Source organism: Peromyscus leucopus, chromosome 8b (genome assembly GCF_004664715.2).
Source record: "Peromyscus leucopus breed LL Stock chromosome 8b, UCI_PerLeu_2.1, whole genome shotgun sequence".
Lineage (NCBI taxonomy): Eukaryota > Metazoa > Chordata > Mammalia > Rodentia > Cricetidae > Peromyscus > Peromyscus leucopus.
Window position 1 is genome coordinate 44,503,894 of NC_051086.1, and position 26,312 is coordinate 44,530,205.

Consider the following 26,312-nt stretch of genomic DNA (forward strand, 5'->3'; position numbering starts at 1 on the left):
GGCTCTCTGATAAGCCCTATGGCAGCTGGAGTCAGGACCCTCCTCATGCCAAGCTGTGGGGTCCTCCCAAAGAGACCTCAACCTCATGCTGCCCTGGAGCACGTGCGAGGTCTGAGTTTTCTACCCAGAGGCCACTGCTTCCATTATTCACCTTCCTTTACTCACCTCTCTTCTGTAAATGTGGCTGCCTTGTTGATGGCACCTAGAGGACCACAGGCCTGGCGCCACAGTGGCCACAGCAACCCAGGAAGCTTCCTACCACAAGTGCTGGAAAGCACACTCCTCAAACAGCATTCACAGTGACCCATCCTCCTGTATCAAAGCGAAGGCTGAAGTGCCACCAGGGACCTACATACCTAAGACCACTAGAGAGCGCTGTCCTGGTTCAAAGTGAAATGCCAGTTACTTCCTCTCCTGCTGTCTATAAGGCAGCAGGAGGAGAAAAGCCACAGAACAGAGGGTCATTCACAGTCCAAGTTTCTTTAGCACAGGTCAGAACGGAGTCCCCTCATCTGGTGACAGTGTTCCCAGCAGCTGTCGGGAGACTCACCCCAGGCCCACCTATTTGTCAAGATTGGAACTCCTTCCTTCCTTCCTTCCTTCCTTCCTTCCTTCCTTCCTTCCTTCCTTCCTTCCAGGATTGCTGGCAAAGATGTGTTTTCAAACTCAGGGTTGGACACCTGGGTTTTCCTTAGTAAAGTGAGGCTGCTAAGAGAGCAGGCCATGTGGGGCACCAACACTCTGGGATTAGGCAGCTCCATGCTAGTATATGAAGAGGGACAGAACTGTAAGCTTCAGGGGCTGAAGAGATAGCCAGTGGTTCAGAGCACCCACTGCTCTTGCAAAGGCCCTGAGTTCGGTTCCCAGCATTCACATGGTGGCTGCTCACAAACACTTGTTAACTCCAATTTCAGGAGATCCAATGCCCTCTTTGGAACTCTGCAGGCACCAGGCATGTATGTGGTGCACAGACATACATGCAGTAAAACAAACACACACACACTAAAAAGAAACCTTAAAAAAAGAAATCTCAATTTGAAATGCTTAAGACAGACCGACGATCCTTCGTTCTGGACACTGACAAGCCCCACCCACAGAGCCTCTCACTCAGCATAAGTTACTGCATCTTGGTTTGAGGGCTGGCTGGACTCTGAAGAAGGCAGAGCCACAGTGATGAAGCTGTGTGGCCAGCCCACTTCTGCTTCAGCTAAGCACCTCTGTGTCAGGGACTCCCAGGCTTCTGAGGACCCATAAGAACGAGGGCTGCATCACCACACACAGTGCTATACCAGAGCTCAGAAGCTGGAGACACGAGCAGCTGCGGGACTCGGGTCTTCAGTGGCCGTCTATTCCAGAAACAAAACTGTCCACATACAGAGGCTTAAAAAACAAACATGAGGTTTTATTCTTTCTTTTGTTGCAGAGAATAAATAGCCACATACTCTATATGCCCATTTATAAAAGCACTTCTAAAAATGTCATGTACGGGAACCAACAGCAGCTTTTTGACTGTAGATAGTAGACAGCAGGTCATGTTATGTAACTTTTTTGAACACTTGGATCAAGCAACTTTAAAAAAAGGCTGAGCATAAAAACTTCACTCAAGTGTATCTTTTTAAATGGTTACACTAAAAATGATCAGGTTTTAACTTATTTTATTTAAGAGGAGGTCTTTCTGTTATAAAAATTACCCCCCAAACTCACAAAAACCTAAACCGACAATAAAAAGTTGGTCCTTGTACCTTCACAGGAATCACTCAGGAGGATATAGGGAGAGGAAAGGAGTACCTGGCCAGCCATGGGCCCTCCCAGCATGCATGCTGGGCTTCCCACTTGACCCGTGGGACTTCTGCCACAGGAGAAATGTTCAGTCATCTAAGCCTATGTTTCTGAAAAGGTAGGACATGGACTCTCCATTGTGAATGCGGCGGATGGCTTCCGAGAGGATCATGCTGATGTCCACGGTTTTGATCTTGGGGCACTGCAGCTTCTGGATTTCATGTGGGATGGTATTAGTGACCACCACCTGTGAGTCACAAGAAACAAGAGCATCAGACGCCAAGCAGCTTCAGGGCTGGGGTGTGACTCATTGTAGAGTGTATGCTTGGTGTGTAAAGGCCTGGGTTCAGGCCAGTACTGCAAACAAAACAAAAAGAACAGAACAGAACAAAGCCAAACCTGGAAAACAGACAGCAAAGCCAGCCAGTGTCATGGCTTCATCTGAGGTTCACCCTGTAGTCCCCTACAGCTTCTGGGATTTACCCCATGGGGACCTGTCCTTTCCCAGAGCTCCTGCTTCTTTCAGTACAAAGCTGCTCATGCTTTAAGATCTGATGACCTCAGCCCCATCAGAGCAATTAAAGCCCAAAAGACACTGACAAATGTTGGGGAAAATGTGGAGAAACTGGAACTCTTGTTCATTGCTGGTGGGGTTGGAGCTGGGTCTCTCCTTCACAACTGTGGAGAGACCTGACTCCTCAAAGTTGTCCTCTGACCTCTACATGAGAACCTACATTCATATACATATATCACACACACAAAGTAGATAAAAATTAATTGTAAAATATGTAAACAACTCAAGTTTCTAACAACTTAGGAAGAAACAACATGTAGCACATCCCATTAGAGCATTTTTCAGGCATGGAGACTTACTACACCTTGAAAATACTACGACCGGTCACAGATGACCACATAGTGTGAAATGGGTACATGGGCAGACTCATAGAGAGATAAAGCAACAGGGGACTAAGAGGGCATCGCAATAATGGTTCACAGGGGATGTTTCTTCTTAAATCAGCTGGGCACACAACATACAACTGGAACATTCTAAACATCACTGTACCACACACCTGAAGTGGTGAATGATACAGAACGCCAATCATAACTGAATCAGGACATACCTCATTCAAATGGAAAAGCTTCACAATCAGTGAAATGCAAACACAAATTTTTTAATTTTTTTGAGACATAGTTTCACTCTGTAGCCCAGACTGATGCTGAACTCATGGCAAGCCTCCTGCCTCAGCCTCTCCAGTGCTGAGATTAAAGTCACGGGCTACCCTTGGCTTGCATCTTCTATTCTTTTTTGTTGTTGTTGTTGTTTTTTTTTTTTTTTTTTCCAAGACAGGGTTTCTCTATGTTGTTTTGGTGCCTGTCCTGGATCTCACTCTGTAGACCAGGCTGGTCTTGAACTCCAGAGATCCGCCTGGCTCTGCCTCCCGAGTGCTGGGATTAAAGGCGTGCGCTACCACTGCCTGGAACATCTTCTACTCTTAACGAAAACGATCTTATACTTGTTCTGTTCTCTTGCTAAGGGCTCAGGCAGCTACCCTGACTGCCAGCCTACTACCTCATCAATGGCAGACTCTTCAATCAGCCGGGGGGCATCAGAGGATAACAAGCCGTGAGTTGCCATCACAAAGATCTTATATGCGCCTCTTTCCTTCAGGGTCTCTGCTGCAGCAAGAAAGCTGTCCACATCATCAATGATGTCATCCTGTCAAATCAAACACAGGACAAAAGGCACATCAACACTTGCAAAGACAGGCTGGACCAGCAGGAAGAAGACAGGAATAGCCAGGGCATACTATGGCACCTACAGTTTAGTCTCAACAGCAAGATGGCATGCTCCTGCCTTATACCTCCACAGACCTTCCAGGTTTCTGACACAAGTCACCTGCACAGCACCTACCACTTGCAGGGTAGGTCCTGGCGGGCCCAAGGCTCTGGGAGGTGGGGAGGTCTGTGGGATGACTTTGAAATACACAGGAAAGCTTTCTTGGATGCTTTCAACTCTGAGTAATGGAACTAAGGCTTCCCTAAAGCCTTTTCTTATACTTTCTTACTTCCTGTATAGGAAAACATGACATGGTAGGTTTGTCTGGAGACCGGATCTTATGATGTTGTCCAGGGTATCTGGAATGCCTGGGCTCAAGCGATCCTCCCACCTTAGTCTCCTGAGTAGCTGGGAGTACAGACAAGCCCACACCACTGTGCCCAGCTAAGAAATGTCTTTGAAAAACTTCTCAATTATATTTACTTATTTGTGTATGTGTATGGGTGCATGAGTACCACATCACATGTGTGGAGGCTGGAGATTAAAATAGTATAATGAAAGCTGGGCATCCTGGCATACCTTTAATCCCAGCACTCAGAGGCAGAGGTAGGCAGATCAAACCTCAATGTTCAAAGCCAGCCTGATCTACAGAGTGAGTTTCAGGAGAACCAGGATCCTGTCTTTAGAAAAAATAGCTTTAAAAGTGAAATGGGTGTCAGTCAGCTCGACAGTTCTTTTGTATTACATTTTTTCGTTTATTTACTCCTGAACTTGTGTGTATACTGTGTGGGTGTGCAAGCCATAGCACACATGTGTTACTGAACCATAGTTTAGCAAGACAGTGTGTATTAGTGAGGGTTTCTACTATTGTGATGAAACTCCATGACCAAAAGCAACTTAGGAGAGGAAAGGGTTTATTTCAATTTACAATTCCACAACACAGTCCATCACTGAGGGAGTCAAGGTAGGAACCTGGAGGCAGAAGCTGATGCAGAGGCCATGGAGGGGTGCTGCTTACTGGCTTGCTCCTCATGGCCTGCTCAGCCTGCTTTCTTATAGAACCCAGGACCACAAGCCCAGGGTGGCACCACTCACCATGGGCTGGGCCTCGTGCATCAATCACTAAGTAGGAAAATGTACCCCAGGCTTGCACACAGGCCAGTATAGTGGGAGTATTTTCTCAGGTGAGGTTCCCTCCTCCCAAACGACTCTAGCCTGTATTAAGCTGACATGAAAAACTAGCCAGCATACAGAGGAAGCATGGTAAGAGCCTGCAGGACCTCCCCGCAGTTTTCCTACTTCTTCTGAACCTCTAAGTACTTCAAATAACATGCTGGTTTTTAAATTGGGTTTTGCACATGTGCAGATGGTCATGTGCTGAGTGCAGACAGCCTCTGTGCCGTCAGAGGACAGCCTCAGGTACTGCTGCTCCTCACTTTCTGCTTTGTCTCTGCCTACCACCTCATCACCGAAGCACGGAGATTACAGGTGCATTCATTCCCTGGCTTTATGAGGGTTCCAGGGATTCAAGTTCAGGTGCTCAGGTCATGAGCCATCTTTCTAGCCCTTTAAAAAATTGCTATTTAGGGTGGCACACACCTTTAATCCCAGCACTCGGGAGGCAGAGCCAGGTGGATTTCTGTGAGTTCGAGGCCAGCCTGGTCTACAGAGCGAGATCCAGGACAGGCACCAAAACAACATGGAGAAATCCTGTCTTGAAAAACAATAACAAAAAAAAATTTATTTATTGTTAGTGCGCATGTGAGCACGTGTGAACTTGTGTGTACGTATGCCATGGCATGCTTGTGGAGGTCAGAAGACAACCTGTGGCAGTCACTTCTCACTCTGAACAACTGCATGGGCTCCAGAGATCAGACTCAGGTCATCAGGCTTGGTGACAAGCCCACCTTTACTAGCTGAGCTACCTTGGGCAGTCCTTGTTTGCTTGTTTTTTAAAAGCACACTGAGCCTAATAGTACAGATTTGTAATCCCAGCTACTGGAAAGGCTGAGGCAGAAGATTGTGAGCTGAAGTCCTGACTGAAGTGAAGAACTAGTTCAAGACCGGCCTCAGCAACTATTTCAAAATAAAAAGAGGGCTGGGGACATAGTTCAATGGTAGACACTTGTCTAGCACACACAGAGCCCCAGAGGAAAAAGAGCTCTAGTATGGAGGGAAAGTGTAGCTCTAATATGGAGGGAAAGACCACAGCTAATGTGCTGGGTGATTCTTCTCCCACCGCCTCTGTGTCCATGAAATAAACTAGTGGGCAGCTTAACTCTGTGGATGACATGGCAGATGGACCTGAAAAGGGTACAAACAAAACCACCAAACAGGAAAACTACAAGGCACCCATTATGGGGTGTGGGAGCTGTTACAACACTTTCAAACCCAGTGACTCCAATCACCCCCTAGAAACTCTTGCATAATGCACCAGAAAATGGGTGCAAAGATGTTCAAAGCGATATTATTGGGAATTAGAAAAAACTGCCAGTGAGATGGCCCAGCAGGTGACTCCTGCTGCAAGCAAGCGTGACACCCACCAACTGCTCTCTGACCTCCACACGCACTTATGTCTACACACACATACACTCACACACTCACAGATAAACATAAGGAGAAGAAGAAAACTGTCCAACGTGGAGAACAGAGGCGTCAGCTGTGTTGTACTGTAACACACCACCTAGCAGTGAAGACCACAGTACCACTAGGAAGATCGACCACAGCATGGACCCAAAGTCTCCACGTGCACACATACACTATTTCTATCAACACTCAAGTCTTCGTTTCTTAAAATGTGTATGAGGGTTTTGCCTGTGTGTATTGGATCCCCTAGAACTGGAGTTACAGACAACTGTTAAGCTGCCATGTGGGTGCTGGGAACCAACCCCCGGGTCCTCTGTAGGAATAGCAAATGCTTTGAATCACTGATCAATCTCTCCAGCCCCAGTGCCCGTGTTGTTTTCATGTAGGAACAGCACTCTTGGTAGACTGTAAATTCAGTAATGCATGAATGGAAGACTCTCAGGCTAATGACAGCCTCTGGTGGGAGAGAAGGAGACCAGGGAAAGCCTAGGAAGGCTCTTGCCCCTGGCCCCATGCTCTCTGCTCAGGGGAGCAATGAGCTGCAGGTGTCTGAGCCATTCTTCAGTGTACCATTTAGTATGCATGTATGAAATAATGTGTGAGAGTTTGGGGTCAGGGACCAAACCCAAGGCCTTATGAACCACAACCCTTACTGCCAATCTGTGTTTAAAACTTTACAACATGGTCCCTTACTTTAACCATAAAAATAACAACTTCCCAAACATGGAAATAAACAGCTGTACCGTAGTTAGGTAACTATATAGATACTGCTTTTTCCCTCCCACCTCCCCCTTCTTTCTTGGTTTTTCAAGACAGGGTTTCTCTGTGTAGCTCTGGGTGTCGTGGAACTCACTCAGTAGACCAGGCTGGCCTTGAACTCAGAGATCCTCCTGCCTTTGCCTCCAGAGTGCTAGGATTAAACATGTGTACCACACCCGCCCAGCTCCTTCCTATGTTTTTTCCTAAACCATTACCATTTTTCTGTTTGGGGTCAAAATTAAAATATAGCACAAAACACTGACAGACATGATACTTACCTGGCCAACCCAGCCCCCATGGTCTTTATGGACACAATTACAAGTAAGTCTACAGAGTGATGGTGGTAACAATAGAAGAGAACTACGTACCACAATGATGGCAATCCTTCCTCCAACATCGCCAACAACCGTGATTGGGGGCTTTTCTTTAGGAATCAGCACTGGTCAGAATGAAACACACACCTCAGTGCCTATGCTCAAAGGTAGAACACAGACTTAAGAGATTTTAAGTAATTAATGTCACTGGTCATGATGATGCATGCCTTTAACCCCAGCACTCAGGAAGCAGAGGCAGGGGAATCTCTGTGAGTTCGAGGCCAGCCTGGTCTACAGAGAAAGTTCCAGGACAGCCAGGGCTACACAGAGAAACCTTGTCTCAAAAAAACAAAAACAGGCCGGGTGGTGGTGCACACCTTTAATCCCAGCACTCGGGAGACAGAGCCAAGCAGATCTCTGTGAGTTTGAGGCCAGCCTGGTCTACAGAGCGAGATCCAAGACAGGCACCAAAACTACACAGAGAAACCCTTTCTCAAAAAAACAAAAACAAATACTAAGCAACAAATGAAAATATAAATTAGACTTCATTAAATTCTTTGTACACCAAAGGGCACTATCAAGACAGAAAGAGAACTCCCAGGATGACATAGTATGTAAATACTGTCTCTCTGGTGAAAGTCTGCTATCATTTAACTTGGTAACAAAAGATAAACAACCAATTAAAAAATTGGCAAAAGATGTGAATAGACATTTCTCAAACAGCCTACAACCACACAAACACTTCCTGACATTATTAGTTATTAAAGAAACACAACCACCAGGCGGTGGTGGCGCATACCTTTAATCCCAGCACTCAGAAGGCAGAGCCATGCAGATCTCTGTGAGTTCGAGGCCAGCCTGGTCTACAGAGTGTTCCAGGAAAGGCACAAAGCTACAAAGAAACCCTGTCTGGGGGGGGGGGGAGGGAGGGGTGTGTGTGTGGGGGAGTTAAGAGAGAGGCTAGGAAGATGGTCCAGTGAGTAAAGTACTTGCATGAGGACTGAATTTGGGTCCCCAGCACCTATGCTAAAAAAAAAAAAAGAAAAATAAATAAATAAATAAAATCTGGGTGTAACAGTGTGTCCTTGTAATCCCCAGGTTGAAGAGGATAAGACAAAGAGGTCCCTGGGACTTGCTGCCTAGCCAGTCTAGACAACAGGTAAGCTCTAGGCAGCGAGACCTTGTCTCAAAAACAAACAAAAAAACAAACAAACAAACAAAAACATGGAAAGCACTGAGAACATTACTTAACATGGACCTCTGACCTCCATGTGCATGTGCATCTGCAAATATACATGAGTATGCATGCGCGTGCGCGCACACACACACACACACACACACACACACACCAAAGAGAATCCATAGGCTGCAGAACTTAAGTGGCTCTGTAGTGAAGAGCACTGGCTACTCTTCCAAAGGACCTGAGTTTGGTTCTCAGCACCCAGGTGCTCACAATATCCTGTGGCTCCAATTCCAAGGGATCTGATGCCATTTTCTGTCCTCTGTGAGTACTTGCACACATGGCATACACATAAAAACAAAAATAAATCTAAACATCTAATAGTAGTAAAAAAAAGAGAATTTATACTAAAATATCCGTCCACAAATTCAAGCAGCTCAGAGAAAAGTGGCAAAAAGATCCCTGTGGACACTTACTTGGGATCTCCAAGCTGGGGTGGATAGCAGCTACACTCCTGACCATGGGTGGGGAGTGCCGACCATCCACCAAGTCAGACTCAGCATCCTGCGCTTCTCCATGGATCACTGCAATTCCCAGTCGCAGACGCTCCGCGAAAGACTGTGCCCTGCAAAAAACAGTAGACAGAAATAAAAAAAACACACAGGACCTTGGCCTGCTAATGGCTGGACAAAGGACATGAGCAAAATGTTTCTCCCAAAAGAGTAGTTACAAAAGAGAAGCCGGGTGGTGCTGGCGCATGCCTTTAATCCCGGCACCTGGGAGGCAGAGGTAGGTGGATCACTGAGTTCCAGGTCAGTTTGGTCTACAGAGTGAGTTCAAGGACAGTCGGGGCAACACGGAGAAACCCTATCTCGAAAAGCAACAACAACAAAACAAAAACCCAAAAGAGAATGACCACTTAAGACTCAGGAAGACTGAGTGTAGAGCCCACAAATGAGCTGGGAGCCATCAGCCAAAGAGAACCTAAGTGTTAAGGAACTCTCTTGCAGCCTCAAGTTTCCTCTCTTGCAACTGCTAATACTATCTGCCAGACTTCTCTGAGAATCAATCATATGAAACAAGGTTCATTAAACACTCATTAAAGTATTACACATTAGTTTTTGAAAGCTTTATGAAGGCACAATGAGAACACAAGAAACTACATACTCCAAGCACACAACTTCACAACCTCTGAGAGACCTTTATATTGCTGCTTATCTATTTACATATTGTTGGGAAATTGAGTTACTTCCCTTCCCTCATTTAAATTTTTTTATTAAGGATTTTTATTTTACTTTTAATTATATGTACAGATGTGTCTGTTGTGGGTATATGCACATAAGTACAGTTGCCCATGGAGGTTAGAAGAGTGCTGGACCCCTGGAACTACCCTCTGTGAGTACCTGGTTGTTAGCCACTTGACAGGGGTGCTAGATTTGAGACGCTGTCTCACTATGTAGACCAGGCTGTCCTGAAACTCAAGAGAGATCCTCCTGCCTCTGCCTCCCAAGTGCTGAGATTAAAGGTGTGCCCCAGTGTATATGGACCTTTTAACTTACAAGTTTACTGAGTTAGTTCTAACAGCATTTCCCCAAAATCCATCACATCTCCGATATAAGTGATCAAGCCATCCTTGCATCTATACACATTCTCATTGTTCTTAACTGCGTAATCCAGAACCTCGGTGCCAGCTGTGTGCAAGCGCAAGAACAGACACTGCTGTCTTCTAGAACTTGGGCTTGGGGGCAACATCAGTTTTCACCACTGAGGTGTCAGCTCTACGTTTTTACAGATCTTTCTCTGATGAAAAAGTTCCCTTCTTTTCTTAGTTTGCTTAAGCTAGATTGTCAAATCTTTGAGTCTAAGATAATTATGTGGCTTCTCTTTTTTTTGTTGTTCTTTTAACATGGTGACTGACATTTACAGACCTTTAAAAGGTCTGATACACCAACCTCAGGATCTTGGGACAAGCTCCAAGAGCACGATGTGTCCATCTTTTGTGCACTGTTAATTCAGTGTTTTAGAACTCTCTATGGTCACTGGGATCAGCGACGAAGCCTCAAAATGAGACAAAAACATCTATTGAACATTGACCAATTTTCTGGAAATGTCTATAAAAGTTAGCATTCACTCTCCCATAAATGTGTGACAAAATTCACCATTAAAATCTGGACTCACTGGATGTGGTGGCTCATGGGCATAATCCCAGCTAGAGGTTAAAGGAGGAGGAATGCTTTAAATTCAAGGCCAGTGTGGGCTACAGAAAAAGACCCTGTCCAAAAAAAAAAAAACCAAAAAACAAAAAAACCATTGTTTCTGCCTGCATGTATGTCTGTACACCATGTGTATGCAGTGCCTGAGAGGCCAGAAGAGGGTGTCCTGGAACTGGAGTTAGGGATGGTTCTTAGCCACCTTTTCTATATTTCATAAAATATATTTATTTAATTTTACATGTATGCCTGTTTTGTCTACAAGTATGCATGTGCACATGTGTGCTGGTGCTCACAAAGGCCAGCAGAGGATTGTTGGGAGCTGACACGTGGGTGCTGTGAAGAAAAACCAGGTCCTCTGGAAGAGCAGCCAGTGCTCGTTACTGCTGAGCCATCTCTCAGACCTGCTTCACAGCACAGAATGTCCAGGTGGCGTCCCTGGCTGAGCTGGTGCTTGGCGGCCTTCCTAATGTTCCGTCTGTTCTACTGATTACTAACAGAGGAGGGGTGAGACTGTCAGCCACCCCAGAGGACATACCCATTTCTCCTCACAGTTACTGTATTTGAAAAGAAACCTTGCTACTTAGTTCATAATGATTGCAATTACCACACCTTCCTGAAGAAGTGACCCTTTTTCCTTTCTGATGGTGACAACCTCCCTACGAGAACATGCCTCTTACAAAAGATTTCCTTCATCCCTCTCCAGAATAGGAAACACAAGAAAAAGCATCTGGTGCTGAGCCCCAATTCCTATTTTACGGGTGTAAGATGCCCAGGATGCTGTAAAATCACCACGGTCTTTAGCCATGCACAAAGGGTAGTCTTGTGTGTTGGCTACTCCAGTATCCTGTCAGCCCACAGGTAGAAAAGCATGGCCGACGGAAGGATGCTCCTCCAGAAGGAAGCAGCACTGAAAACACCTGATTCAAGATGAGTGGGAACCATCCCAAGAAACACATTTTTATTGGTGTGTGGGTGGGGGTGGGGGGGAGTGACCTTTTCTTAAAGATTTATTTTGTTTATTATAGGTACAGTGTTCTGTCTGCATGTATGCCGGTAGGCCAGAAGAGGGAGCCAGATCTCATCACAGATGGTCGTGAGCCACCATCTGGTTGCTGGGAATTGAACTCAGGAACTCTGGAAGAATAGCCAGTGCTTTTAACTGCTGAGCCATCTCTCCAGCCCCCTTTTCTTTTCTTTTGGTTTTTCAAGACAGGGTTTCTCTGTGTAACAGCCCTGGCTATCCTGGAACTCTCTTTATAGACCAGGCTGGCCTCGAACTTACTGAGATCCATCTGCTTCTGCCTCCCTTCTTTATTCCTAGGAAGTTCACTGCTCTGGTTTGTCAGGTATTGACACAGCCACTTCGGCTTTCTTTTAAATAATCAGTTCCCATGATATGCCACTGTCCTAGTTTGCTTGCTGTGGTGATAAAGCCCGTGACCTAAACCAACTTGGGGAGGAAAAGATTTATTTGGCTTACACTTTCTGATCACAGTCCACCACTGAGGGAAGCCAAGACCTCAGAGGAGTGCTGTTTACTGGCTTACTCCTCAGAGCTTGCTCAGCCCACTTTCTTATACAACTCAGTACTACCCACCTAGTTGTGGCATCACCCACAATGGACTAAACTCTCTCACATTAATCAAGAAAATGCCCCACAGATAACCCCACAGGCCAGTTTAATGGGGGAAATTCCTCAACTGAGGTTCCCTTTTCTCAGTTGTCTAGTTTATGTCAAATTAACAAAAATTACCCAGCATAGTCACGTTATCTTTTAACTTCAAATCCCACCCACTTCCACTCACCTGTGAACCTTGCCTTAGTAGGTCCCTGGCCACACAACCTACCCATCCCCCATTGGGCCAGGCTCCTATGTGGGACCTTGGGTCTTCCACTGTATCAAATGCATAGGACCCAACCATTCTAGTCTTGCTTTTCCAGCACCAATAACAATTGAAATCAGGCTGTATCGACAAGCTCAAAAGAGCTAGAGAAGCAAGGAGGAGGAGAGACCCTATTGACCCAGAACCATCTCAGACACCGGAGAGCACTTAAGTGACAGATGGAGAGCAAGGCCAGGAAACAGTTGAGGGGGGGGCCAGAGACCTGGCCTCGCAGCACTCCTACCTGCTCCCCAACTGAGGAAAGTGCTGCTACAATGCTAGGAATCACCCAGGAAACCTATACTCTGGCTCAGTCACTGTCAAGGTGCATTTTTAGAGACATAATGCCTCTTTCAGTAGAAAGTGTGACATTACTATAGCACATGCACCTTAACTATCCCGTGACACTAAAACTTCTCAAACACACCTAAGTAAGCCATAGGCTTGGTCCTATCAAGAAATGAATTCACATTTCTAAGGAAAATAGGAAGAACTTTCATAGGAGCAGGGCTGTCCCACACAGTTAAACATAAAAGGGATCTGTATGTGTGTGCCTGAGCTCAGAAAAAAGGAGAGCATATTTTATTAAGAATTACCAAATACCCCAATTTTATGATTTGGTATTGGGGCTAGGGTGTGGCTCAATGGCAGAGCACTTTCTGACATGTCTGACACTGAATTCCATTCCCAACACTAAATAACAGTAGCAATAATTAATTAAAAAGCTGTTTGACATCACTTCAGCTGGTAGCCACCGTCCCAGCAGCCACTGGAGAGGCCAGGCAGACCCGCCTGAACAAGGGCTCAGGCTGTCATAAGCACCACAAAACATACATGGATGAACCTCCAGGATATGGTGCTGGGTGAAGAAAGCATGCCATAGGTCATTTACTTGTGACTGCAAATCCACAAAAGCAGACAGATATGAGCATGTGCCCAGGGGCAGTATGAGAAGGATGAGGTGATTACTTAATGGTCACGGTGATTTTTTTATGATGACAAAGTCTTACAAGCAGTGACAGGTGGCAGCTGTACATAATTGTAAATGCACTATAAAAGCTATGAACTATGAAAAGACTTCAGTCCTTACAGACTCTCAGCGTGGATTCAACTTTCTGAAATTCAGAAATTGCAAGTATACAGAAAACTGCTTGCCTCTTTCCTGACTATGGATACACTTTGGTTCTTGCCTTGTTTCAGCAAAAGGACCTATGTATCACACTGTATCAGGAACTCTATAATTCAGAGATGATTTAAAGATCATGGAGCAGGGCTGGAGAGATGCTTCAACAATACAGGGCACCTGCTGCCCTTGCAGAGGCTCCAGCTGCAGTTGCCAGAAAACACAGAGGTTCGCCACCAGCCTCAACCCCAGCTCCAGGGGATCGGATAGCCTCTTCTGCCTTCATGGACATCAGACATGCATGTGGTGGGAGACACAGACACATGCAGACAAAACACTCATATACATAAAATAAAATTAATCTTAAAAAAAAAAATCAGGGGTGGACAGCTGGGTGTGGTAGCACATATCTTCAGTCCTAGCACTTGGATGCAGAGGAAGAAGGAACTCTGTGAGTTTGAGGCCAGCTTGGTCTACAGAGTGAGATCCCGTCTCCAAAAGTGTCATCCTTCCATCGTGATGAGAGTCCCTGGTCCCTCACACTTTAGAGATCCAGCGAACCACAGTATTTGACTGGAAATGACTTCAGTTTCTTCTTCTTGGAGAGAATAATATTTAAAGAGTCTGAACCCTGCGTGATTCCCTCTCTGGTACAGGGGTTTTTCTAGAAAGTATCAGTGATTAGTATGTGGAAAACCTTTCAACCAAAATCAGTATGCAGCTGGGCGGTGGTGGCGCACGCCTTTAATCCCAGCACTCGGGAGGCAGAGCCAGGCAGATCTCTGTGAGTTCGAGGCCAGCCTGGGCTACCAAGTGAGTTCCAGGAAAGGCGCAAAGCTACACAGAGAAACCCTGTCTCGAAAAACCAAAAAAAAAAAAAAAAATCAGTTTGCAGTTGTTTATCATCAAACCTGGCTTGCGCTATAGACTCCCAGCTGCCTTGGGGTGCTTCTGTCTTGTAAATGTCACTTTTTCATACACATAAACACGTGGCCTGTCAGCTAGATACAAGTCTGCTAACAAGCCACTGAGTTCTTTGAAGATGAGGCAGTAAACAAAGCAGGTTAAGTAATATTTTTAAAAATTACATTTATTGCCAGGCATGGTAGTACACGCCTTTAATCTCAGCATTTGGGAGGCAGAGGCAGGTGGATCTTTGTGAGTGCTGGGACAGCCAGAGTTGTTACACAGAGAAACCCTCTCAGAAAAAAAACAAAACATTTCTTTATTTCAAATGAGTTGGGGGTGCATGGAGGTCAGAGAACAAGTAATGGGAGTTGGTTCTCTCTTCACACCATAGGTCCCAGGGCCTGCACTCAGGTTAAGTAGCAGACTTGGCAGCAAATGCCTTTCCCTTCTGAGACATCTTACCAAATCCCTCAAGCAGGACTGAGGACAGATCTGGAGACTAAGAATAGAAGCACTAGGTCAGGATTCCTCAGATGGGATGACTTCGGTTAAGAAATATGACCGGCAGATAGTACAATATCTGTGTAACAGGTAGAAGTGGTAGAAAAATACTAAATTAACCCATGGAAAGAAAAATAAGGGGTCAGGGGAACCACTGCAGCCTGACCTAGACAATGGGGTTCAAGGAAAACATCCTAAAGCCACGGCAAGAAGCCATGCAGTCCCACCTACCTCTTGGCTGAGGCTGGAGACTTGGCCACGATGACTGCGTTCCTATAATCTGGGATCTGTGGCAGACAAGAAGCCAGGAATTACTACCTTGTCTCAAAGAGGCTATTCCTGAAAGACCCTAGCCCTTCAGGCTTACACCCCCAAGCCTCAGGAAAGGAGAAACTTCAAGCACCAGGAAATGAGAAACTAAAAATCTAGTTCCAAGGGCAACCTGACTTAGACATTGTTCAATCTCCCCTGCAACTATATAACAATGTAAAGAGATTTCTGTTAAGAGATGTGCTCTCCGGGTGGTGGTGGCGCACGCCTTTAATCCCAGCACTCGGGAGGCAGAGCCAGGCGGATCTTTGTGAGTTCGAGGCCAGCCTGAGCTACCAAGTGAGTTCCAGGAAAGGCGCAAAGCTACACAGAGAAACCCTGTCTCGAAAAACCAAAAAAAAAAAAACAAACAAACAAAAAAAAAAAAAAAAACCAAAAAAAAAAAAAAAAAGAGATGTGCTCAACTGTGACTGGGATAGTTGCAGGTGTTCCAGGAAGGACCACTGTGACCTTTGTGTAAACTCCACTCCTGCCCTGATACCCTCTTGAGGTTTCAGGAAGAATGTGCATGCGGACGTGACTGTACCCACTCGGTGATCACTCTGTGATCAGACCATGATCTTGTGAAACGAAACTGTATGGGAATTGCAATCTTGTGAGTTTTGTGGGTTTTTCCTTTATAAGCCCTCATGGGGCTGCAGTAAGATGCGACTCTTGCTCTTGGGAGCAGAGGAGCCCTTCCGCACAGAAACCTCAATAAATTCCTCGTGCTATTGCATCAACTGGACTGGAGTCTGGGTTCTTGGGGTGCCCACTTGAGACCCTAGATTTTGGGGTCCAACATTCCAATAGACGTGAAATTGTCATCTGGTCATTTAGAAGTTTCACCAAATAAGAAAAAGTTAAAAGTAAAATCTCCCTTTGGGAAACAAAGGTGAAAATGTTCTCAATATGAATTTACCTATATATAAAAACCCAGTAATGTAGTAACATGTGCTCTTAAAAAGTTAACAGAAGCTGGGCGGTGGTGGCGCACGCCTTTAATCCATTTGGGAGGCAGAGCCAGGTGGATCTCTGTGAGTTCGAGGCCAGCCTGGTCTACAGAGTGAGATCCAGGACAGGAAACAAAATTACAGGTTTTCGAGAAAATCTGTTTCGAAAAACCAAAAAAGTTAACAGAGAATGGAGAGGAGGCTCAGTCAATCAACTGTACAAGCATGATGAGCCGAACTTGGCACCGCAGCACCCACACAAAAGCTGGCTATGGCAGCCTGTGTCTATAACCCCAGCCCTGGGAGGCGGGGAGTAAAAAGTGGAGTCAGGCAGCTCTATAAAGCACCCTGGCCAGCCAATCTAGCTAAGCAATCAAGTCCATGTTCAGTGAGAGGCCCTCAAAAAGAAAAGTGAATTGAGGAAGACATTGACAACTGACCTCTGGCCTCCACATACATGTGCATCCACACCAACATGTGCATATACACAAATGCATACTACACACACACACACACACACACACACACACACCCTAAAACAAAACAAAAGATTAACAGAAGCAAACTAGCTATGGTGGTATGTGCCTGTAATCCCAATTACCTAGGAGGCTGGGTTTAAGAGCTACATGGTGTGAACCTGTCTCAATAAGTAAATAGTCTTTTCATGAATCCCACATTGAATGTAATTTCACAATGCAAGGATGATATTCATTGAGCCCGAATCCAAGCTCATGTCATATTCTAAAATACTGTGGTTTAAACAGGTGACAAACACATGGTAGCCACTCCATGATGAGGAAAGCCATTTGTGAAAGGACAGTCAGCCTAGTGCTACTTTAAAAAAAAAAGTCTCTTTAAACAAACAAACAAACAAAGCAATAGACAGGTGTGGTGGCACCTTTAATCCCAGTGTTCGGTGGGCAGAGGCAGGCTGACCTCTGTGAGTTGAGAACAGCTTTGTCAACATAGTAAGATTTGTCAACAAAAAAACCAACCAACCACTTAAAAGAAACACTAACTAGAGCAAGGTGAAGTGGTACATGTCCACAATCCAAGTACTCAGGAGGTAGAGGCATGATGATCAAGAGTTCAAGGCCACCCATCCTTGGCTATACTTTAAGGCCAGACTAGGTTACATGAGACTGTCTCAAAAAACATAAAACCAAAACCAAACAACTAAATAATCAGCCACTGTAGGAACCTTTTCACTGTTGAAAAATTAAGTACTTAGTGTTAATGACGAAAAGGAAGATGTCATTATCATGTTCGTATGGATGGAATGGAACCAATTTTAAGTTGACAATCAGTTTGCTGTTTCTGATTTCATCTTGGCAGTATTTTCTAACCATATTCTTGAAACACAACCAACTCATTAAGTGCCACTATTCCACTGAAGACCATTCCCACTGCTGTTTCCTCACAATAACATGGCAACCTCCCTCCTACATGTATGTCTATGTACTGTTATGCCTGGTACTGCAGAGGCCAGAAAAAAACCGGATGCCTTTGAATTAAAGGTACTGCTGTGAGCCACCTTTGTGGATGCTGGGAACTGGTTCTCTGGAAGAGCATCCAGTGCTCTTATCAGCTAAACCATCTCTCTAACTCCAACACTGTGAATCTTAACACATCCAAAGCCCTGCTAGATAGCAAGTACACAGTAAATGAACAAAAATGCTGACTGGACTGGCATTAGAGGAAAGACACACCCACCCACCGTTCTCAGGCAAGAAAGCAGAAAAACGTATTCATTTAAGTACTTTGTTTTAGCCAGAAGTCTTCCAAACTGTCTCATGCACTTCCTTGCCTCATTAAATAACATCACACCCTTCCAAGAGACAGTATAACAGCCAACAAAGCCATTTAATAAAACCAAAGGACTCTAATAAAAAGACTGATTGTCTCTTCAGAAGGCAAAACAGGAAATCTTATAAAGAAAAATCAAGGTTTGAGGAGAAAGACCAAGAAGAAACCTAGGAGGAAGAACTATTAGTCCAAATAAACAGCTCAGGAGCTGGCTAACCGGGAGAAAGAAGCTAATGAGGAGCAAGTCGGGGAGGAGAGCGCCAATTCCCCCAGAATGCTGTATGCAAGTGTTAGGCCAACAAGTGCAGTAACCCCAACCTGGCCTACACAGTGAGGGCCAACCTCACAAAAATAGGAAGTTATGGCCAGGTACAATGTGAACACTCACGAGGTTGTGACAGGAGGTTACTTAATTCCCAGAGTTCAAGATCAGCCTGGGTAATCAAACATAAAAATTTGATTTAAAAAAAAAAGCGGGCGTTGATGGTGCACGCCTTTAATCCCAGCACTTGGGAGGCAGAGGCAGGTGGATCTTTGTGAGTTCGAGGCCAGCCTGGTCTACAGAGCGAGATCCAGGAAAGGCGCAAAGCTACGCAGAGAAACCCGCCTAGAAAAAAAAATAAATAAAATAAAAAAAGCTGAGTGGAAAAAAAATACTGATATGAGATTTTAGAGACTTGCACTTATGAAGTATAATAGCTCTTTAAACAGAATACATAAAGTTTTGGTCCTTTAGGAAAACCCAAAGAAACAGAACTATATCATCCCAGAATATTAACATTAAAAAATAGATCTAGCTTACCTCTTCTTGAATATACTGTAAGAGGAAGGGGGATGCTCTTAAATTATCCACTGGAATATTGAAGAAGCCCTGAATTTCTTTCTGGTGTAAATCCATAGTGATGAGATGAGTTAGACCTTCAAATATAAGCAAGTTAAAACATGTTAACAGTACCACAATACCATAACAGTGACTGAGCAAACACTCTCCTACAGGAAAATCTGGCACCTCCAAGGCTCATAATTTTAGTAATACGAGACGCATGATTTTCACTTCTACTTAAGTACAGCGGTAGTGGCTAGAGAGATACTCAGCAAGTAATTCTTGCAGAGGATGTGAGATTGGTTCCCAGCACACATGCTAGGAGACTTACAACCACCTGTAATTCCAGTTCTAGAGGCTGGGATTCTCTTTTGGTCTCTAGCAGCCTACACATATGTGCACATACACATAAATAAAAATAAGTCCTTAAATAGACATAGTAACAACAACAAAGAAGTGATGCTCGCTTTGGCAACACATGCTAAAATTGGAATCATAACAAAGAAGTGTTACTGAAAGTGCTGTCACAGCAGATGGCATGTCCCAGAAGTTTCCAGATGACAAAACCCAACATGAGCTACCAAGACCAGGAGCCTTCACCCACACTGTGTCGGTGTTTTGTAGGGGTTCAGTGGTTAACACTGTCAATTCGATAGGATTTACAATCACTGGGGAGATAAGCCGTGGAGACACACATGTGAGGGATTAGCCTCTGGCATGCCTGTGAAGGTTATTTTGATTACACCGAGGCAGAAGACTACTAAATGGGGTGACAGAACACTCTGGGCTGGTGTCTGGGGCTGCACAAGGAGGAAGCTAGGCGAGTCCAGCACTCGTCACGTTCCTTCCTGACTACATCGCAGTATGACGCTTTGCCTCAAGGCCCAGCTACTTCCTTCCTTAAGCGGCTTCTGTCAGCTACTTGTCACAGCAGTGATAACAGGATCCACATGGCCAAGGTTGCTGGAGTTTATGGTTTTTTAAAGCTGTGTTTTGTTTTTGCCTTTCTTGCACAGCTACACTGGAAAATGTATTCTATAGTAGGTATAGGAAGCAGTGGCCTGGGGAAGGGTCATTCCTTTGTGTGCGCAAATTTCTGTGATGTGTTCCTGCTCTAATCATATACACTCACACACAAGAACACACAGGCACAGAAGTCTGACACTCACAATGAGAACTATCTAAGTATTTACAATATAAAATACTTAGGCTGTGTAATGAACAGATAACCTATAGAATAGGAGAAAATCTTTGCCATCTACATGTCAGACGGAGAGGTGCTATCTATAATAAAAGAAATGCACAAATTGAACACCAAAAACCAATCAAAATCCCAAGGAACTAAGCTCCCAAGCTGCCAATCAAACAGAAGGCTAATGAACCAGAACAGACAGTTCTCAAAAGAAGTCATGGAGGCTGGGTGGTGGTGGCACACACCTTTAATCCCAGCACTAGGGAGGCAGAGGAAGGTAGATCTCTGTGAGTTCGAGGCCAGCCTGGGCTACAGAGTGAGATCCAGGATAGGCACCAAAACTACATAGAGAAACCCTGCCTCGAAAAAAAACAAAAACAAAACAAACAAACAAAAAAGTCATGTAGATGGACAACAGATATTCTAGTGTTTGACACCTTGAGCCACCAGGGAAAAGAGAAATTAAAACTACTTTGAGCTGGGTATGGTGAGGCATGCCTTTAATCCCTTGAACTGTTTGCTTAAGGGCCAGCCTGGTCTATTTAGTGAGATTTCCCCCCAAAACTACTTTGAGATTCAATCTCACCCTCATTAGAATGGAAATCACCAAGGAAACGAGTAACAATAATTGCCGTCAAGGACACAGGAAAGAGAAACTCCATTCACTGATTGTGGGAGTACAAACTGATTTGGCCGCCATGAAAACAACAGTGGAGATTCCTCACAAATTAAAAACAGAACTACCAGGGGCTGCAGAGATGATGTAGGTGCTAAGGGCACTGGCTGCTCTTCCAAAGGACTTGGTTCAGTTCCCAGCACCCACATAGCAGCTAGCAGCAGCCTGCAACTCTAGTTCTAGAGGACCCAACGGATCCAAGGGCACTGCTAACATGTGGTACACAGATGTGACATGTAGTCAAAACACAGACAAACATTTGAAAAGGAAAGAACTACCATCTATCCCAGCTGAACCTCTTCTTGGCAGGTGTGTTCTACCACAGAAATACTTGCATATCCACATGAAGAGACTCTGTCTCAAACAAACAAACAAACAAACAAACAAACTCAACCTGTTATTCTTACCAGCTTTGCACATCATGGAAGCCAGCAACTTTGAGACAATGGAACCCCTTTTTCTCATCTTGCACTGCTTGCTGTAAGGAAAGTAAGGGATCACGCCGATGATGCTCTTGGCACATGAGGTCTTACATGCATACACCATGATGAGGAGCTCCATAATGGTGGTGTTCACATCCCTGAAACCCGTGGATAGTGTTAGACACTTAGTATCTTAGTTATGACTGTAATAAAAGACTTAAAGCATTAGACACAAAATGGACAAATTCCCTCTTCTCAAAGAGCTCCACTTTCTCACTGAAAGAGACGATCAGAAGATAGCTTTCCATACCACACGCACTCAGCTACTGGGCAGCAGAGAGGAACTTTCTGGATCACTCTAAAATTACACTCTAGGGGCAATTCCTCCCAACATGCTCTGTAGAGAACCAGTACCACCATCTTTCATCCCTCCTCCCAAGAGAGACATCTACAATCCCACTCTCCTACTCTCCACTCTTTTTCTCTCATGCACAAGCCAAAGAAGCTTTAGTCTCCAAAACAGCTCTCCAACTTTCATCAAAAGCCTGACATTTGGCTAAATCCATTGGCTAATTAGTCTTTCTCTTTCCCAGCCTTTCTGCTGCCTCTAAGGCTGCTGCTCACCTGTGCCTACAGGAGATGCCTACCTGTGCCTATAGGAGATGCCTACCTATGCCTACAGGAGATGCCCATGCCTACAGGAGATGCTCTGTCCCTCTGCCTCCTTGTGGTAATTTGAATGAAAATGGCTCCATAGGCTCATAGGGCCTGGCACTACTGGGAGGTGTGGCCTAGTTGGAGTAGGTGCGGCACTGTTGGAGGAGGCATGTCACTGGGGGTGAGCTTTGAGGTCTCCGCCTCTTCCTGAGGCCTGCAGATCCAGATGTAGAACTTTCAGCTCCTTCTCCAGCACCATGTGTGCCTGTATGCCACCATGCTTCCTGAGCCATGATAACGATGGACTAAACCTCTGAACTGTCAGCCAGCCCCAATTAAATGCTGTCCTTTAGAAGAGTTGCTGTGGTCATGGTGTCTCTTCACAGCCACAGAAACCCCAACTAAGACACTACGTCTGCTTCCTGTGATCCTTTCCTTGGTTCCCACACCTCCTGCACATTCATTTGTCTCCTCCTGTCCCTTCATCTCTCAGCTCTGTAAATGCTCAACACTATCACAGACCTATCTCTCGCCCGAGATCCCTTCTGAAGGCAATCTCCTAGCTGGTGCTAACGCTCCCATCTGAATGTGGAAATCTAACCTGTACTAAAGGACCCTCTCTCCCCTGCAAACGCCTGCATCATCAGAAAACCTGCACCACTACCTCACTGGCCACTGTTGCTCGGGCTACTCTGGACCGAGTTCAAGGTGGCTACATTCCTCTCTGCACGTGGCTTTGTCCTTCACCACTCCATTACTACCCCCACCGGGTGACAGTGGCCTGCTGCTGCTCCCCTGAAGCCCTCAGTTTACACTCCAAACAGAGCAGCTTGTTTTAAAGGTTCAAGGCCCTGAAATGGTTCCCACTCTACCCACAGCCAAGGCCCAGCACTAAGCACCTCCCAGGCCCCTCTATGATCTGTTCTCACCTCTTCACCTCGACACTTGCTCCACATGCCGTCCTTAGACGCCCCTGCTCTCCTCTTCACTGAGGCCTGCCCTGTCTGTCCCTCTACCCTCTTACTACTATCGTCCCGACTGCAGGGATTAAGGTGTGCGCCATGACTGCCCAGCGAACTTAGATGCAAGACAATTCCTCTCCCAGTGAGTTAGTCTTAGTACTCCCCATTTCACGTTAATGACACATAGCACTTACTATTTTACAGTCTACATGATAATCTATCCAATTCTAGTTTTTGGTTTGTTTTCTTTGAGAGAAAGTCTCAGTATGCAGGGATTGCCAACCTTTTGGCACGGTGACAGGATACTGACGTCTACAAACGTTGTTAGGCCATGGATGCCTACGACCTATGGGCTACAGGACAAACACACCTTGTATATGATGCCACTCTGGAACTAACGATCCTCCTGCCTTAGCCTCCGAATGCTGGGGTTACAGGTATGTATTACCTCATCTGGCTTATCATGTTCTGTGTCTTCCTCGTTAGATCATCAACTGTTCTGAGCAAGAAAGCACTTTGCACATGTAACAGGCCCCCAATTATTGAAAATATTCAACAAATACTGTTAATAACTGAACAAATCTGATCCCAGATGAATTAAAATACTGTCAGAAAAGCATTCTGTGAGGAACAGTAAGCAGAGGAACGGCAACAAGCAATCACCCTGAGGCCAACCATCAGGAGAACCAACAAGTTTACCACCACTACCTCAGATAAGCAAATGGAAGACCGGAAGATGTCAGTTCAAGTCTGTCTTAGGTTTTTAGTAGCTTACACTAGTCTGTACCAAAATGAAGCAAGGGGTGCAGTATAACTTAGTGGTACAGTGCCTGCCCAGCAACAGGAGGCTCTGAGTCTGAGCCTACTTATGCCAGTAATCCATCAGCAGTTAACCAACCAACACAAGGCAGCAGCAGCTGAATGGGACACTATCAAACCCTCAGTCTATTCCCCGGCATCTCAGAGACAATCCTGATGAGCAGGCTTTCTGCAACCCAGTGAAGACTGAGAACTCAATGGAGCACATGGAGAGGGAAAGATTTGGTTAGAAGAATAAGGACCTGACAAAGAGCTGATAACAGTCCTGTCACAGAACCTAAGCGCCAACTTGATTCTTAGATGGGGTTTCTCTGTGTACCCGCTGTAGGCTGTCCTGCAACTTACTTTGTAGATCAGGCTGGTCTTGAACTCACGGAGATCTGCCTGCCTCTGCCTCCCAAGAGCTGGGATTATAGGTGTGCACCACCACCTCCCAGTTGCCTTGATTCTTGATTCTAGAAAAACTGTATAGGTTCTGTCATTAAGAGCCTCTATTCGCCGGGCAGTGGAGGCGCTCGCCTTTAATCCCAGCACCAGGGAGGCAGAGCCAGGCAGATGTCTGGAGAACAAGAGTCTGGGGCTGGCCTGGAAACAAAGCAAGGGTTTAAAACAAAATGAAGGGACCAAAGGAAAGGGAAAAAAAGTCGGCAGTTTCACTAGAAAAACTAGCAAAAGGGGGCTGCAGAGACGGCTCACTGGTGAGGAGCACAGGCTATCCTAGTGTCCATGAGTATGTGGTACTGCTCTGGCTCAGGTTCCACTAGATCTGGAGGCTTCCAAATCGAAGCTCATAACCATCTTTAACGCCCGTGTCAGGGGATCTGATGCCCTCTTCTGACCTCTGCAGGTACTTGGCACTCATATAGTGCACAGATAAACATGCAGGCAAGACACCCATAAAAATAAATAAGTAAATAGAAAACCCAAAAGACTAGCAAAAGCACACCAGTTTTATAACTAACTTCCCCTGTGTGGCCAGGTCTTCAGACTCTAAGAGCGACACCCAAGAGGCATTGAGAAACCACTTACTTTGAGATGGTCTGGATGATAAATACATCTTTTCCTCTCACAGACTCTTGGATTTGGACTCTTGTTTCTAAAAGGAAAAGGAGAGAAAGATACAGTTCACATTTTTAAGACATTTAATGCTAAGTCTCATTAATTCCCAACTGTGTAAAATACAGAAACCAGGACTACTACCAAACAACAAAACCCACTGACATTAAGCGTCTGGCCACTAGCCATCCTTTTCAACCAAATCTAGGCTTCTCCCTCACATGTAAGCAGCGTCTGCCATGTCACACTGAGGACAGTCCCTGCCAAGAAATGATATACTCAGTCATCCAGCCAGCATCAGATGAGAACTGAGGCATAAACGCAGTATACTGTGGGATAAAGGAGGACCAGGGACTATCCATCCCTGCTCTTCAAGACCTGTTGTTGGCAACAAGGAACAAAACCAGGACCTGACAGGCACAGGGGTAGGAAAAGGCAAGGTGTGGTCCGGCTCTCCATGAAGAGAAACCACATCACTTTCTGGACATGGTGGTGGTTGCCTAGAATTCCAACACTGAAGAGGCTGAGACAGGAGGATACAAGAGTTGGAAGCTAGCCTGGGCCACAAAGTAAGACCCTGATTCATAAATACAACAAACAAAAACAAACAAAATTTAAACATGAAAAAAATCCAATCACTTGAAGCCAAGAATCATATAAAACTAACAACAACAACAAAAATCATAATTATAGCTAATGTCTTGAAATGTGACAAAAGTATTTTATTCATGTGCAAGAACTTACATGTAGGTGATGTGGCCAGGTGTCTAGGGATTAAGTAACATATTCAGATAGCAAAACATCAAAGCTACATGGTAGATATCAATATGGCCTGTCACAGTACTGTTTTTTCAATTATCTCTTATGTTTGAAAGTTTTCATTAAAAATATTGGCTTTCATTTAAAAGGGCGCTGGGCAGTGGTGGCACATACCTTTAATCCCAGCACTCGGGAGGCAGAGCCAGGCAGATCTCTGTGAGTTCGAGGCCAGCCTGGTCTACAGAGTGAGTTCCAGGAGAGGCACCAAAACAACACAGAGAAACCCTGTCTCAAAAATCCAAAATGTTGTCAAGCTGGAGATGTAGCTCAGTGGTAGGATGCTTTGCTCAAGGCTCTGTGTTCCATCTCAGTAATTTGGGGGGGGGGGGTGTGGTGATGCTCACTTGAAATACCAGTATTCAGGAGGCTAAGGCAAGAGGATCTCAAGTTTGAAGCTAACCTGGGCTATATGATGAGTTCAAGGCCAGCTTGGGCTACATAGTAAGGTACTGATTCAAAACCAACAAAATCATTAGAAAAAAATGTGTATGCTTACAAAAGAACGTGGTATGATGCTACAAATGAGCTTTAGAGTCAAGAAATTTGGATCTAAATCCTGGTACTGCTACTTGTGGGAACCTCATATCTATCCCTGACCCAGGTTTTCAATATCTAGGAATAGTAAGGAATAACGAAGTTAGTTTCCCTTCCCTAAACCAAGGAAAGTCCATCCCATTACTCCTAAGCCTGGGGACTGAACCCACTTGCCTTGTCCCACAGCCCCATCCTCCCACAGCTCTCCCTCATTCAGTTTCCCTGACGACAACCTCCCCGATTTCAATCATGCTTTGCCC

General features: G+C 45.2%; 1 protein-coding gene and 1 pseudogene across 5 annotated transcripts in view; one reads left to right on the top strand and one right to left on the bottom strand.

The window, feature by feature from the left end:
* Positions 1 to 1,381: 1,381 nt before the first annotated feature.
* Prpsap2 (phosphoribosyl pyrophosphate synthetase associated protein 2) overlaps positions 1,382 to 26,312 on the bottom strand; it is a 32,358-nt gene continuing 7,427 nt past the window's right edge. For all 5 annotated transcript variants that reach the window (XM_028857074.2, XM_028857073.2, XM_028857071.2 and 2 more), the window contains 8 exons: positions 24,673 to 24,739; positions 21,191 to 21,363; positions 18,895 to 19,010; positions 15,256 to 15,311; positions 8,872 to 9,020; positions 7,270 to 7,340; positions 3,350 to 3,496; positions 1,382 to 2,026 (listed from right to left, as the gene is read on the bottom strand). In XM_028857074.2, the coding sequence (XP_028712907.1) occupies positions 1,868 to 2,026; positions 3,350 to 3,496; positions 7,270 to 7,340; positions 8,872 to 9,020; positions 15,256 to 15,311; positions 18,895 to 19,010; positions 21,191 to 21,344 (852 nt within the window). In that variant the 5' untranslated portion in view covers positions 21,345 to 21,363; positions 24,673 to 24,739 and the 3' untranslated portion in view covers positions 1,382 to 1,867. The remainder of the gene's footprint in view (positions 2,027 to 3,349; positions 3,497 to 7,269; positions 7,341 to 8,871; positions 9,021 to 15,255; positions 15,312 to 18,894; positions 19,011 to 21,190; positions 21,364 to 24,672; positions 24,740 to 26,312) is intronic.
* On the top strand, positions 11,204 to 11,519 carry LOC114682951 (annotated as a pseudogene).